The sequence below is a fragment of the Leptonotus elevatus genome, chromosome 1, assembly GCF_054856555.1.
Source record: "Leptonotus elevatus isolate MCC_2025b chromosome 1, RoL_Lele_1.0, whole genome shotgun sequence".
Lineage (NCBI taxonomy): Eukaryota > Metazoa > Chordata > Actinopteri > Syngnathiformes > Syngnathidae > Leptonotus > Leptonotus elevatus.
This window is the reverse complement of record NC_141239.1, coordinates 26,135,834-26,150,486: the sequence shown is the minus strand read 5'-3', so window position 1 is coordinate 26,150,486 and position 14,653 is coordinate 26,135,834. Positions and strand designations below refer to the sequence as shown.

Below are 14,653 nucleotides of genomic sequence, written 5' to 3'. Positions count from 1 at the left end.
GCTACAACCTGGATTGGTCCAGCCGATTTTAGGGCACATATGACAACCATTCACATTTCAATGCAAGTCTAAAATTGTAAAATATATCACTGTAATTACGAAAAAACCTGGTGCTGACCCCTCTAGCTTCAACAACTACCATCCTATCTCCAATCGACCCTTCGTTTCTGAAATGAAAAAAAAAACAAAGAAAAAAAAACTGTTGTCGCTAACTCCATTCCCACTTATCCCATAGTCACCTTTATTAACAGTCCGGTTTCCGCCCACGTCATAGCACTGAAACAGTGCTCATCAAAATCCCAGATGACCTCCTCGTGGCAGCCGATTCTGGACTCGTCACCATCGTTATTCTCCTACACCTGAGTGTGGACTTCACACCCTTCTGTCACACCATCATCCTCAACAGACTTTCTTCCATCGGCATCACCCGTACACCATTGAACTGGATTCCATCTTACCTCTTCAGCCGCATTCAGTCCTTCAAATCCATCCCCTCTTCTGTCCCGTCAGGTGTGCCCCAGGGATCGGTCCTGGAGCCCCTCCCCTTCATCATCTACCTCATCCCTCTCTGCGATATTTTTTGTGAATTTAACAGTCAATTCCATTGTTAACCTAATGACACCCATCTATATCTCACAATCAAAGCCTCTTCCACCTTACCGCCCAACTTTTTGCAACTCCTCTCCTTTTCGGACGCCTTCACAAACTGCTTCACTTGGTCCATAATTCAGATCATAATCCGAGGTCCCTCTATCACACACATCAACACATCATCCTCAGGCTCGCAGTTCAGTTACGTATCCAATTTAAAATCTTCCTGTTTGTATTTAAATCCATCTACATCCCCCCATACCTATCTGTAGCCACCCCTTCCATGTCGCACCTTCAGATCCTCTTCCTCCATTCACCTGTCTGTCCCCTCTGCCCATCTAACCACCACGAGGAGCAGAGCATTCAGCCGCTCTGCTCCCTGTCTCTGGAACTCACGACCACCTCAACTCAGAAACTTGGGACTATTTAACACAATTCAAATCACAACTAAAAACTCACCTGTCTAAAAAAGCCTACCCAACCTACCGTATTTTTTTGGGACTATAAACATATATATATAGTTCTATCACACATCAGCGTACATTAAAAAAAACATAATCTGTCTAGTAATCGCTAATTATACTACATGGGTTGTGCCTCACCTTACAAGAGGCTATTTCACCGCCATCTTTCTGCTACGGATACCCGAAGGAGACAAAGTTCGCGAATGTAATAATTGGTGGTAGTCTTGCAAAGTGTGGTCTCTCTGAGGCATCGTAGTGCGCGTGCTTCAAAATTAGGTTGTTGCATTCTATCAGTTCACCACTAGATGGCAAACATTTCTACACATTGTCCCTTTAAAAAGCGGCCTCAAAAGTTTCACACAAATCGGAAGGTGAGACTATCATCGTGACAGTAGTTCGCCTTAGTTCTGACTGCAAATGTTTGGTGCTAGTTGCTAGCTAGCAAGTCACCAACTGGCAAGCTAGTAAATGTAGTCAAGTGATAAAACTCAGCCTCCAAATTTCCACAACAAAAGGCATTTTCAACACATTCTATCAAAAGATGCTCCTTCCCTCACTTCAACTTATATCCTTGGCACCTGGATAGCACTAGATGGCGCAATAGCACTTGAATGAGAATGAGTTGAGATTGGGTTGCAACCAAATAATCTGTAAGGCATTTATTTGTAAGGGAAATTGAAGTTTGATATTGATATTCATTTGTTTTTGGATAATATCTTAAATTTAAACTATACATATAAGCATTAATAACAATTTTAGGGAGGTTGTGTACATTGATAAAATGATCTTTAATTTAATTTAATTTAGGTCTGTTTAGTTGAATACCAAATCTGTTGTTTGAATGGCAACAGGTAGATGCATCGTTTAATGGCACCTCCTGCCATTATAGTGGAAGAGCATTTAAATGTTGTGGCGGTCATTATACATGGCTAGCAAAGATAGACGAACAGCATCTCACACTAATGTGCAGTGGCACAGTGGTTGGGAATCACTGGCTGGCTGCAGTAATGAAGCAGCAGCGTGTGAGTAAAAGTGGCAGCTCGTCACCAGAACGAGCGGGTCGGCCCACGCGGTAAGTGGCACTTTGGCGCATCGCGAATCTCGCAGGAGCGCCAACCACTATTAAGCCGACAAATAAGTGACAGAAAAATTGGCCTTGTGAACGCGAGAATGTGAATCTAAAATCAGGCGGCATGCGGAATTCCACCCCCCCGACTCGCTTCCAGATGGACTCCCAGCTCGTTGAGTCACACGAATAAATAGCGTGAGGTGTTACGCTGACTCACAACGGAGGAAAAACCATTAAGAGAACTTCCACTGGGATGAAAGGAAAGGCAGCGCCTCCCTCCTTTTTGTTTAGTGTTTATTTACCTTCACAATGACACCCTGCACCTCTTTTGGAGCGTATTCCACTGTGTTTTGTTATGTTTCCCTTCAAACAGACTGTCTATGCGTGTGGTCTTTCTGGCCGTGTTTGGCCAACACACACGCACACACGTTCAACTTTCCCCCAGCTCCAGAGCTCCCCTTTGGCCTTCCCTCCACCTCTAACTAAACATCGCAGGACAGCAAAAGGGAACTTCAAAGTGGCCGGAGGGGGTACTTTTTTTCCCTTTTTTTCTTGTTCCTGGCACTTGTCATCATCTAAGAGACTGGCTGCTCCCCTTATTACTCTAATTGCTTCCAACTGCTGCGGGAGGCTTTGATGCGGGGCGCCCGCCGAGCATGTTGGGAGCACCTGTTGTTGCGCAGGGGAGCACAGGTGGTGGGGCGCTGTGCCTTGTTTTTTCCCCGCAACACGCACACGGATCAAAACAAAAACAAGGCAGGGAGGAGGCGTTTATTGACACTTTTGGAATGGGGTTATAAATGACAGAAGTGGGTTTTTTGGGGGGGAGTATTGTCGTGAAACACTATGGCGCCATCTTGTGGCAGTTAGAAATCCAGCAGCTGAAAAAGGAAGGGAAAGGGTAAGTGTTCAAAGAGCACTGTATATTAGCCTGCAGCAGTTGAATATTTTTAGAATCGAGTAATCCACCAGTTATCCTATTGAATAATTGAGTAATCACAGAAAAAATGCTTTTGTGCAGTGATACGAACAGAAAAATTGTGCCAGGCGGTAATGAAGTCGGACTTTTTTCTAGTTTGCGGTTTTGTGATGCAAATGTATCACTCTTTCGAACACAAATTGTTTTAAGAAGAAAAACGCTTTATTTCCATGACCCCAGCCAAAAAGCTGAAGCGACGATCAAAACTCTTGAATACGTCTAGTGAATGACGAGAGCACAGCTGACTCTCCCGATCGCACGTTGTTTCTTTTGGAACGCTACGGAAACTTACCTTGCTTACTTTACAGGCGTTTCCCATTGCTCGGCAGAGAGCCCGCCGCCATTGTACGTCACTACGCACTGAATGCGTTGCGACGTAAATGACAATACGTGTACGTCCAAATAAAGTTTCTACAAAATTTATCAAAATGGAAATGATTTTTGGAAAATGAATCTCATTGTTATATTAGCAACAACCAAATAAATAATATAGAGCAAACTTGTCATGACAGTCGGACTGTAATTAGGTAAAAAAGCAAAGTGATTTCACACCCATCATTCTTCTTAATGTACGGTATGTCAGCTTTTATAGATTGATAGAAAGCCCACATTGTTTAAATATTTTCAATTATTAACGGTTAATGCATTGATTGACTTTTTTCTGTCCAACTTTGAAATGTCCGACTGCATTTGAATGCATCTCGCGTCTTGCCAAACGCTGTCAATGTTTACGCTCTCCTGCGTATGCTGTATCATACAATGACAGACTAATTAACTAGCGGTTTCTTAGCGTACTTAATTAGCGATTGAATATGATTTCGGGATGGCGTTATATTGATGTGCTTATGAAGTCGAGTGAGGATGAGTCAAGCTAATTAGCCGCCTTGAGCCACGAATTTCAAAATACAACAAGGCAATTGCATTGACGTCAATGTCTTAGTTGGAAGGCTTTTATTTTGACATTAGCCTCCGGACCATGTACGACCGGAACCATGGCGCTTTATCCATACGGATCACTATGGAGCCACAACACTGACAATAAGATTTAGTATTGAAAAAAAAATGGCATTGTGGCAAAAGCTGCATTGACATTGAAACAAGTATTGGCATTATAAAAGGTTGGATTGAAAAATAAAATAATGCCAATCAGCAGATTTTTTTTCACTTTACTTTTTTTTGAGTGTCAGAGGTTTTCAGTTTCAATTTATTGGCAGTGTGGGGGCGGGGTTGTGTTTGGGGGCGGGGCTTTGAGCGCAAGAACGCCTTCCAGCTTTTCAGGAGAGGAGAGTGCGCCCTCTTTTGGCTAAAGGCAATACTCATGGATACAAGTTCACCAGGAATTCCTAAACCGCCTGTAAGCCACAAGGTTATATGTGGTTATATATGTTACTTGTGACGTTAAGACCACCATGTTTGAAATTACTTTATGCATCATGACATGCTAATTTAGCTAACGTGCTAACTGGTTTACTACTGAAACATTAACACTGACGCCACAAGGTTATATGTAGAAAAAAACAGATTTACAGGCGGTTTAGGAATTCCTGGTAAACTTGTATCCATGAGTATTACTTTTAGCCAACAGAGGGCGCGCTCTCCTCTCTCCTCTCCTGAAAAGCTGAAGGCGTTCTCGCGCTCAAAGCCCCGCCCCCAACAACAACCCTGCCCCACTGCCAATAAATTGAAACTGAAAAAAAAAGAGAAGTGAAACTGAAAACCTGACACTCCAAAAAAAAAAAGAGTGAAAAAACCCCCTGCAGATTGGCATTGAAAAAGACATAATACAACAAAAATATGCTTCAAGAAAATAGTGTTTTTTAATGTCTTTAATACAACCTTTTACAATGCCAATACTTGTTTCAATGTCAATGTCTTATTGTCAGTTTTGTGGCTCCATAGATCACGGCTCAAAGATGAGCCGTTGAACATAGGATATACATAAAACATATGACGGAAAGGTTAAAGTTGCGTTAAAAAGGATGTAAATGCTTTACTTAAACCACTGCTCCACTAGCCATATAAACATGTATAATGCTGGGATAGTTTTAGTCAAGTACTAAAAAACAAATAAAAAGACAATCTGCGTTTTTTTTGTTCATGAAGCAGATCCTCAAAATCAGGTGACTCGGACTCGTATGCAAAAAAATGTGATCGAGACATCCCTACTGCGACTTCATTCACAAAATATTACAGCTTTATTCTTGTAACATACAATTTTATCCTGGTAAAATTATTTTTTTGATATGGCTCGATTAGATTATGCAAGTGTACCTAATGCTGTGACCAGTGAGTGTACAATGCTTACAGCTACACACCAGCTGAGGCAGGATCTTTTCAAAGTGCTCGATGTCCACTCTGTCGCAGTCCTCACATTCAGCTTGTTTCTGAGAGCGCACGGCCGCCTCTGACAACCGCAATAACATGAATACAGTATATCATCATCATTATCATCGACTCTCAAGAAGTAATATATGTGGAATGGCAATGTTTACCTTGGACAAATATTTTCAGCATCTCCACCATGAGTAGTTTGGCCTCTACGCTTACTGCCACACAAGAGATTAAAGAACAAAAATTACACAAAAACAATGACCAAAATATCAATGCTTATAGCCATGTTGTTAGTACAAGCAGTCCACATCAGTGGGGTCATACTTTGAATTATGGCAACCGCCCAAAAAATTATAATAAATAATAATCATCATGTTGAATAAACCCTAATGAATCACAAACTGTTTAATCGCCCAGCCCGAGTAACTTTCTTACATCTGGTTTTGTCCTCCTTGAAGAAGCTGGAGAGTAGTTTGCCCATCGTCTCCTGTGGGCATATCATTGGTTGTTTATTTTTTTAATTGGCCTATATATAAATCAAGTTCTAGATGATATTTTACACCATTCACTATTTTATTTAAATAACTCTTCATTGTAGGTGAGAAACACTTCCGGGCCATTGTGCAATGATGTTATACAAATGACACACCAATCTACAGTGTATATATCTACAGTAACTATAGCCCCCTCTTGTGGACAAATCCGTCGTTACCTACCAGACTCTATTATGAAAATATGATCCTTTAACGCTCTTTCATGTGTACTGAACCTACAACTATCATATACCATGAGCAACCTAATTCATATATTAATATTTTCGATATATTTTTTATTCGGCTTTGGCAAAAATACACTTACGTCACTTTTCACTTTTAAAATGTTGAAATGACTACTAACAACGGTGTCGAAAGAACCACGTTTATTGTTTTCCCCTTACTGAGATCCTGCGTTGACAGTTTATAGTCTCGACAAGTATTCACAAATTAAAAGACAGATCATGGCGAACACACAAAGAGAGAGAGAGAGAGAAAACAACGGTTACCTTCTTAAACGTAACTTCTGTGTCTCTTTCCGCCATGTTGTCTGTGAAAAACTCAAGAGGTTGGCGCTCTGCGATGTGATTGGACACTGGACAGTGAGATGAGACGTCATCAGTAAACTCTTACGTACAACATGCGACCGTTGCCTCGAACACCCCCCATGTTTGTATCCCTATTTGTTTTAGTTTTATTTTGCCCACTGATAGTCAGCGCACTTACTTTTCTGTTTTTCCGGATACTAAAACAAGAATTTTGTCATCAAAATCTGTAAGATACAGTGTGTCTTTCTGTAGACAGCAACGATTTATTGGTTAAAAAAAACAAAACATGATGTATATTAAGGCTTTGTTTATTTAAAAAAGAAAGAAAGAAAAAAAAGCAATTATATATAGTAAGGTTTTTTTTCTTAATTATATATTATTATTATTATTAATATTATTACATGGCTTTTTTAATTAAAGCATGATGTATATAGTATTTTTTTTAAATAATAATAATTTAAAAAGCCAGGATTAGTAAGTGTTTTTTTAATATAAAAAAAGCCATGATGTATAGTACGGCTTATTTATTTATTTATTTAAAAAAAAGCCATGATGTATAGTAAGTTTTTTTTATGTAAAAAAAGCCATGATATAATGTATGGCTTTATATATATATAAGCCACGATGTATAAAAGTTTTATATATATATATATATATATATATATATATATATATATATATATATATATATATATATATATATATATATATATATATATATATATATATATATATAAGCCACGATGTATAATTTTTTTTTATCTTTTTCTTTTTTTAAAGCCATGTTTTATAGTAAAGCTTTTTTTTATTGAATAAAAAACATGTATAATAAAGCTTTTTGAAATAAAATAAAAAGCCATCATGTATAGTATATTTTTTTAATGTAAAAAAAAATGACGGAGAGTAACGCTTTTTAAATTAAAAAAGCAATGATGTATAGTTGGGTTGTTGTTTTTTTATCCATGATGTATAGAGTATTAAACACTTTTTGGAAGTCCACAAAAACACTGACTAAAACATGTTGCTTATCCATAGCTGTAATCATTTCTTCAGTCAGTTCCATTAATGATGTTAATCTATCTATCCATCTATCCATCCATCCATCTATCCATCCATCTGACTTTGGCTGTTCCGAGGGTCCATGAACGTCTCAAAGCAAGGGGCGGGCTTAGTAAAGTTTTCAGGAAGCAGTTAAACGTCCCACCAAGAAAGTTTTTCTAGCTTAGTTTTCCAACTTTTCTTGTCGTTATTGCGAGTAATTAAAACACGAAAAGAAAAGAAATGCAAAGCAACGCGTATGGAGCCCCGCTGGCCGGTGGCGCGTTCGACTTGGGGGGCTTTATGAAAAAGCCTCAGACGATTCTGCGATGTCTGAGCTGGGTGAGTGAGGCAACGGAAGCGTCCAATTTGCATGCTTAGCTGTCAACAGCTGTTCGAGCAAAGTTAATAATTAGTTGTAATAAATTAGACACGCTGGCGCTGGGCTTAACAAAAAACACTTACAAGGAGTGAGAAAGCTGTTTGCCAAAACTGCAGTTGGTTAGCATGTCTATAGTGCTGCGTCACGTCATGTGTCAATACGTTTTGTTTTTGATAGCATGTCGCATCTGCTAGCATTGCAAGCCCAAACCCGGAAGTGAGACTCATTACGCAAACGAAGGGTTTGCATTGCAATCTCGATATTTGAGCAATAGTTTTGTATTTTTTATACATTCATAAGTTTTTGGTCGTAAGAAGTGTTAGCTACGTGGTTTGAAACATACACACTGCACACACATAACTTCATGACATTTTCTTTGTAATGTATACAACTTATTTCATATTTTTGCCATATTATCTTTTTTTTTTTCATATTTCAGGGCTTTGTTCTTGTAACATTACGATTTTGTTCGTAAAAGTACACAACTGTTTTTCCTTGAAAAAATAATAATTTCTAGTCACATTTCTTGTACCATTTCATTTACCAGCAAAACATTTCTTGTAAAGATAAAAAAAAAAAAAAACATTTCTTGTTACAAGTATTTTTTTCCTCGCAAAATTCTATCTTTACATAATTTTTTAACATTAGGTCGTTTTTCACGTAATATTGCAACTCTACTGTCATTATTTTCTGACATAGTAGTATGTCATTTTTATTTTTATATTTAAACTGTAACAACTATTCTCGTAACATTTTTGTTACTTCCTCTCGTAATAGTTTGACTTTATCCTTCTTAAACATTCTAACCTTCGAATATTCGGACAACTTAATTACTTTTTCTTTTAATATCGCAGCTGTTTGACTGTTTTTTTTCCTGGTGATAAGGTAATAACTTTGTCTTTACTATATATAATATATATATTTTTATATTCTGACTTTTCTTCTAGAAAGACTGACTTTATTCTTGTACCATTTTTATTTTAACTTAATTTATTATTAATTCATATAACATTACAGCATTTTTCTCATATTCCGACTTTATTCTTGGAGCATTGCAATGTTATTCTTGCTGTAATATTTCGTTTTTTTTTATATTGACACTTTTTGTTGTAATATTCTGAATTTATTCTTATAGAATTAATTATTTTATTTATAAAACATTCCACATAAAAAAATAATAATAATAATAATAAAATAATTCTGACTTCATTCTCACAACTTTGACGTTTTTCTTGTAAGAAACAAAAAAACTAAAATATCCGCTTGTAAGATGATAATTTGTTTCTTGTAATATTGCCACTTTTTTTTCTTGTGTCATTATGACTTAATTGTTGTAATATTGCAACTCTTTTGTTATAGTATTACAACTTTTCTTTGTAATGTTCTTGTAACTTTATGGCTTTTATCCTCATACTAAGACTCCATTCTATATAATTACCATTTGCTTTCTCCATTAGGTCTTTGCCATTGTGGTGTTCGCCACCATCACGGCGGAGGGCTACGTCAACAACACCGTGGACCCGCAGCCCACGTGCATGTTCAACCAGAGGGACAGCGTGTGCAGCTACGGCGTGGGGATCGGCGTGCTGGCCTTTTTGGCGTGCGTGGCCTTCCTGGTGCTGGACGCCTACTTCCCGCAGATCAGTAACGCCAAGGAGAGGAGATACATCATCATCGGAGACTTGGTCTTCTCAGGTGAGACGATGTTTTAAAGGTGTCTTCCTTTTATGGGACAGTTTATGGACAATTGACTTCATATAAGCAGTCTGGACTGCCAACACACCAAGAGTGAAATCAAACGATCAAGAAAATCTTTAGTTTACTGCTGTTCTGCACTGCTGTGAAACTGTAGTGCTAATTAACGTAATAGGCCACACATACTGAGTTCCTCAGCCAATGATTTGGCAGCTAAACGCGGTGGCTGAAGCATTATCATGTCAAAACAAAAAGTTACCGGTAAGCAGAAATGAAGTGTTAACATATATTAATGTTAGTTTAAAGTGTAAATATACCACAAACTATGATCCCCCAAAAAGTTACATATCATTTTCAACTCACCGTATAATATTACCCTTAAAAATAAATGGCTTTTCGGTTATTGATTAAAAAAAAAAAAAAACACCACCAGGAGTTCATTTGTACAAAAAGACTCCATTGCTTCCACTACAACCCAGGCCAAACTTAGCTCCTCCCCAACATAAACGTTGGTCACTCCGCCATTGACGGACGGACTAACAGATAGGAGTGTGACGATATATCGATATCGCGATAAATCATGATAAAAAAAAAAGATAGGACAGGTGGCAAAAAAGACTGAGGAAGTTGAGGAATGCTCATCAAACACCTGTTTTGAACATCTCACACATGAACCGGCTAATTGGGAACAGGTGGGTGCAATGATTGGGGATAAAAGGAGCTTCCCTGAATTGCTCAGGTATTCACAAGCAAATGAGGTGAGGTTCACCTCTTTGTGAACAAGTGCGTGAGAAAATAGTTTAAACTGTCTTACAAAAGGAAAATGAGGGCCACCAGACCCAAAAACGAAGAGCTGACAGCAAGCATCAAGAAAACCTGGGTTTCCAGAACCCCCAGGCAATGCCACGGTCAATCGAGGCAGCGAATAAGGCAAAGGGATTCCCAACCAACTGAAGATTCACAAATCATTTTGAAAATGCCATCCATCCATCCATCCATCCATTCTTTTTTTCCCCATGCAAAACACTGAGAAGTATACATAGTGATTTCTTCAATATTATAATTTTTGGACATCCTGTTTTCATGGGTTTTATGAACTGGAATACCAAAATATGTAAAAAAAAAAAAAAATTGTAATAAATAAATACTTGGAATCACCTTTTATTGTGGGCCCTGAATCTATAATCTATGAGGGTTTGACTTTTTGAATGGAACTATACTGCACCCAGGTGGCCAAAGCATACACACATCTGAAGGAGCGCCACATTCACAGTGAATCATTCATGATGCACAAACTGTTTTCTATTCATTCTTATTTTTTCCATGATTACATGAAGCACAATATTATATGGAAAAAAAAGTCAAACTATATTTGCCTAAAGTGTTGTGATGTTGCAGCGGCTTGGACGTTCCTGTGGTTCATCTGCTTCTGTGTGCTGGTTAACCAGTGGTCCTGGACCACCAGCTCCGCCGTGCCTGCTGATGCTGCTCGTGCCGTAGTGGCGTTCTCCTTCTTCTCCATCCTCACCTGGGTGAGCCTTCCATTGGCCGGCCTTTCAAAATAGGAACGCTCGAGCCGTCATTTTGAATCTTTAAGAATGTTTGTTTTGACCAACATTTATTTTGCAAAACTTGTTTTTTTAACCTAAAGAGCCGCCATACTTTTTCTCTCTAGGCTCTGCTGTCCTATTTCGCCTACGAGCGGTATCGCCAAGGCGTGAGTGACTTGAACCAGCAGTACACGGACCCTGCCGTGGACCCGTCGTACCCCCCGGCCCCCTACGCCACCAGCAGTGGCGGCCCCACCGGCTACCAGCAGTCCCCCTTCTCCCAAAACCAGGAGAATCCTGGAGAGTACCAACCGCCGTCTTACTGAGACGGACATTGCCAAAGTCCCGCAGAAGTGGTGGAGGGTGTTCATATTTGACAAATTCCTCTTTTCTCTCAGTAGGACATGCACACTTTATTGTGTTGAATTTCTCAATTTTAAATTAGTTGCTCCTCTGGGAGGGAAAAGGAGGGCCCCACTGCTTTCTTGTCTTTGTACCAAAACCACTTGAAGTCTGATGCGTCACCCTTAGTACGCAGTATCACAAAGGTTAGAAAAATATCAACAATGTCCCCATAAAAAATACTACTGTACTGTTGTTTTTTTTTATAATCACTAAAGAATGGATTTTGTGCACTATATATGATTCAATCTAGCAATATTTTAATATTATTTTAGTGTAATTGCTTTGGCTGAGAGTATGCTTTTTTTTTGGGGGGGGGGGGGCTTTCAAAGCAGACTTTCCAAATCTTTATGGCGCCAAGGCACATTAGAAAAATGTCATGGCAAAAGTATTGTCACTGTAGGGCAGAATCTTCATATGTCCAAACAACACCAACCTGCTTGAGTTATCAAATAATCACATGGTTTAAAATTGTATTATAACTCCTTGCACACTGACAACACACCACCTACCACACAAAATTAATACTTCACAAAAGCAAGCGGCTGTGGTTACATATTCCCTTTTTTCTTTTTCTTTTTTAAAGGTCTTAATAGGCGTAAATTAATATGCAGTGTTCCTACATGGTTGACTGCTTCCTTCTGCACTATTACTATTTTGTTGTTTTACAAAACAGGCTTACTCAATTGTGTATGTTTTCACTTTTTGGGTCTAAAAAACACATCCAGGCGTGCAATATTGAGGAGACGTAACGCCGCACAACTCCCGCAGAATGACTTCTCAACAATATACTTCTCAGACAGTTGAAGCATTCAAGAGCAATAATAGTTTTTTCCTTCAAGTTATTTTCAACATTTTTAATTGGTTAATAATGTGGAAAAAAAATCAGATGTGGGGACAGAGCAATAGGATTGATTTGTGAAAAGAATATTAAATCAACCATATTTGGACATGGGAAGCTTCTGCCTAGCAAAAAATTCTATTTTTGTCTCAAATTACTCACAAACAAATCTGGGCCTGTTTAGTTGAACACAAAGCTACTACAGCGTTCCCTCCCTTACTCGCAACTCATTTACATTTGCATATTTATTTTCATATTTGCTGTTGTGCTCTGCCATGGAACTATCTTGACGTGAACTTAGGATCTTTATTTAGACAAAGTATTTTTTTTGCTGCCATTGGTTTGCATATGTCTGGAAATACAAACTTCACATTTTTTCACTACTTTGGGCAGATTTGGTTCTTAACCTCTGTATTCTGTTTTTGAAGGGCAACAGGTGGATATGCATTAATTGTACCGTCTGCATTCTTGTGTAGAGCACATGTTTCTGTCTGTTACTATATGTTGCTAGTATAGATAGATGAACATTATTTATTATAAATAGATCATCATTTTCAAACCAATCAAGTGAAATTGGATTGTTTTGCATGGCACATTAGTGGTTGGCAAACACTGCTATAAAGTAGAAAGGCCACACATTGATTTGTATTACCTGTGTTTATTTTATTTTTTGTACGTCAGTCACCATTTGATGACACACATTGACCTGTGATCATGTACTTAGTTTTTTTCCACTGTTTGGTGACAGCAGTTCATCCTATCAGGCACAGGGCTATCACATGATTAGCATGTCACATGACTTAATCTTTTTTGCTTGTTTGCGGCAAGTTTGCCTCTTTATTTTGTACTCTCAATGAAAACCCAAACTCAAGTGATTTACCTGTAATTGATTGTCAACCAGTTCATGGTGTACCACTGTACCCCGCCAACTACCCCAACTCAGCTGTGATAGGCTCCAGCACGGCCACGACCCTTGTGAGGCATAAGCAGTTCAGATAGTGGATGGAAGTGCTTTGCACAGTATTCTCTTTGCCAAATAAAAACAACAACAGTTTGTTCCTAACCTTTTGCATTCTCGTTCATATCCTCATCCAACAGGATTATGTGCAGGCATCTGCTCCTTGGGCAAATATTTAACTAGTGATCGTCTCGAACTGTGTGGTGGAGGACTACAGATCTGCAATGTGCATAATGTGGAAGGGTCAATGGTTGGTAAATACTGCACCAGGATTATCCTATTTCCTGTTGGTAACATTGAAAAAAAAAATACAAAAAAAAAAAATATATATATATATATATTTTTTTTTTTAACCTAACAGTAAAACAAGCAAACAAAAAAGACAGATTTTTCAATTGTAATTTTTTGGTTCAAATTAATATGAACTCGGAAAACCGGCCATGTCTGTAGACTGTTTTTTTTGCATTTTCAGTTGCTATCCGGAGAAAAAAAAAAGACTCATGGTCTTGTTTGTTTTTAAATCTAACACAAAAATTAATATTTTTGTTTTACATTTAAATTTTTAATTCAGATTAAAAATGCAATTGAAAATGTAAAGAACTGATAACTGATACAAGGATTGTATTTTTTGAAACTCTTTGGAACTGTGATTAAACTCCCCAAAAAAACTGTATTTCCGAGTGTACCTGAAGGCACCTTATTTGGCTCGTGTCCCAAATAGATGACGTCATCAGTCCGTGTCAGGAAGTAGCGAGACGCTGAGTTCCAGTCGAACAAACCTCGACAACAATGACTCCGGAGTTCCGAGAGTAGGTGGACGGAGAGCTGACGGTGTGAGTGTGCGGTGAGTTGTTGGCGGAACATGCCAAATGACACCTTTATTATCCTCGTTAGCTCCCGAACGAGCGTTTGTGGTGGAACCGAGGGGGCGATTAGCATCGTAGCTAACAGTTTGAATGCTCTTTTTCCCATTGTTATTATTACTTTTTAAAATGATCAATATTCAGAAGTACATGTATATAAAAAAACTTAAATACAACGTTGGACATATACATGCCAGGAAGTATACACAGGTCACGTACATTCAAAAAGCCAAAGTAGTGCAAATAGTCTTTATAGCCTTTTTGTTAAGTAAGCTATTGATTAATTTTATATATAGCCATCAGCCATGAAGCAAAATGTGGCTAGAAAGATGATTTTGTTTCGGGGAAGGGCAGCTGTTTTTTTAATTTTATTTTTCTTGATGGTAATATCCCTAGGTATACTGTGCTA

General features: G+C 38.3%; 3 protein-coding genes across 5 annotated transcripts in view; 2 read left to right on the top strand and 1 right to left on the bottom strand.

Moving 5' to 3' along the window:
• Positions 1-2,880: 2,880 nt before the first annotated feature.
• Positions 2,881-8,139, bottom strand: cenpx (centromere protein X). Of its 3 annotated transcripts, none has more exons than XM_086090490.1 (6): positions 8,019-8,139; positions 6,477-6,562; positions 5,870-5,921; positions 5,596-5,649; positions 5,409-5,507; positions 2,881-3,005 (listed from the first exon to the last, which is right to left on the bottom strand). In XM_086090490.1, the coding sequence occupies exons 2-6, from the start codon at positions 6,510-6,512 to the stop codon at positions 2,896-2,898; spliced, it is 351 nt and encodes a 116-aa protein (XP_085946616.1). In that variant the 5' UTR covers positions 6,513-6,562; positions 8,019-8,139; the 3' UTR covers positions 2,881-2,895. The 3 variants fall into 3 exon arrangements, with proteins under 3 accessions (XP_085946616.1, XP_085946636.1, XP_085946625.1); XM_086090510.1 differs by having other exon boundaries at positions 5,419-5,507; XM_086090499.1 differs by lacking the exon at positions 2,881-3,005 and having other exon boundaries at positions 5,280-5,507.
• Positions 7,675-13,486, top strand: syngr2a (synaptogyrin 2a). Its single transcript, XM_086090477.1, has 4 exons — positions 7,675-7,895; positions 9,393-9,630; positions 11,029-11,162; positions 11,306-13,486. Exons 1-4 carry the CDS (start codon positions 7,797-7,799, stop codon positions 11,504-11,506), a joined length of 672 nt encoding a protein of 223 aa, XP_085946603.1. The 5' UTR covers positions 7,675-7,796; the 3' UTR covers positions 11,507-13,486.
• Positions 13,487-14,106: 620 nt separating this feature from the next.
• cant1a (calcium activated nucleotidase 1a) overlaps positions 14,107-14,653 on the top strand; it is a 9,677-nt gene continuing 9,130 nt past the window's right edge. Inside the window, exon 1 of the mRNA XM_086087418.1 lies at positions 14,107-14,225. The gene's annotated coding sequence lies outside the window, so the exon portion shown is untranslated. The remainder of the gene's footprint in view (positions 14,226-14,653) is intronic.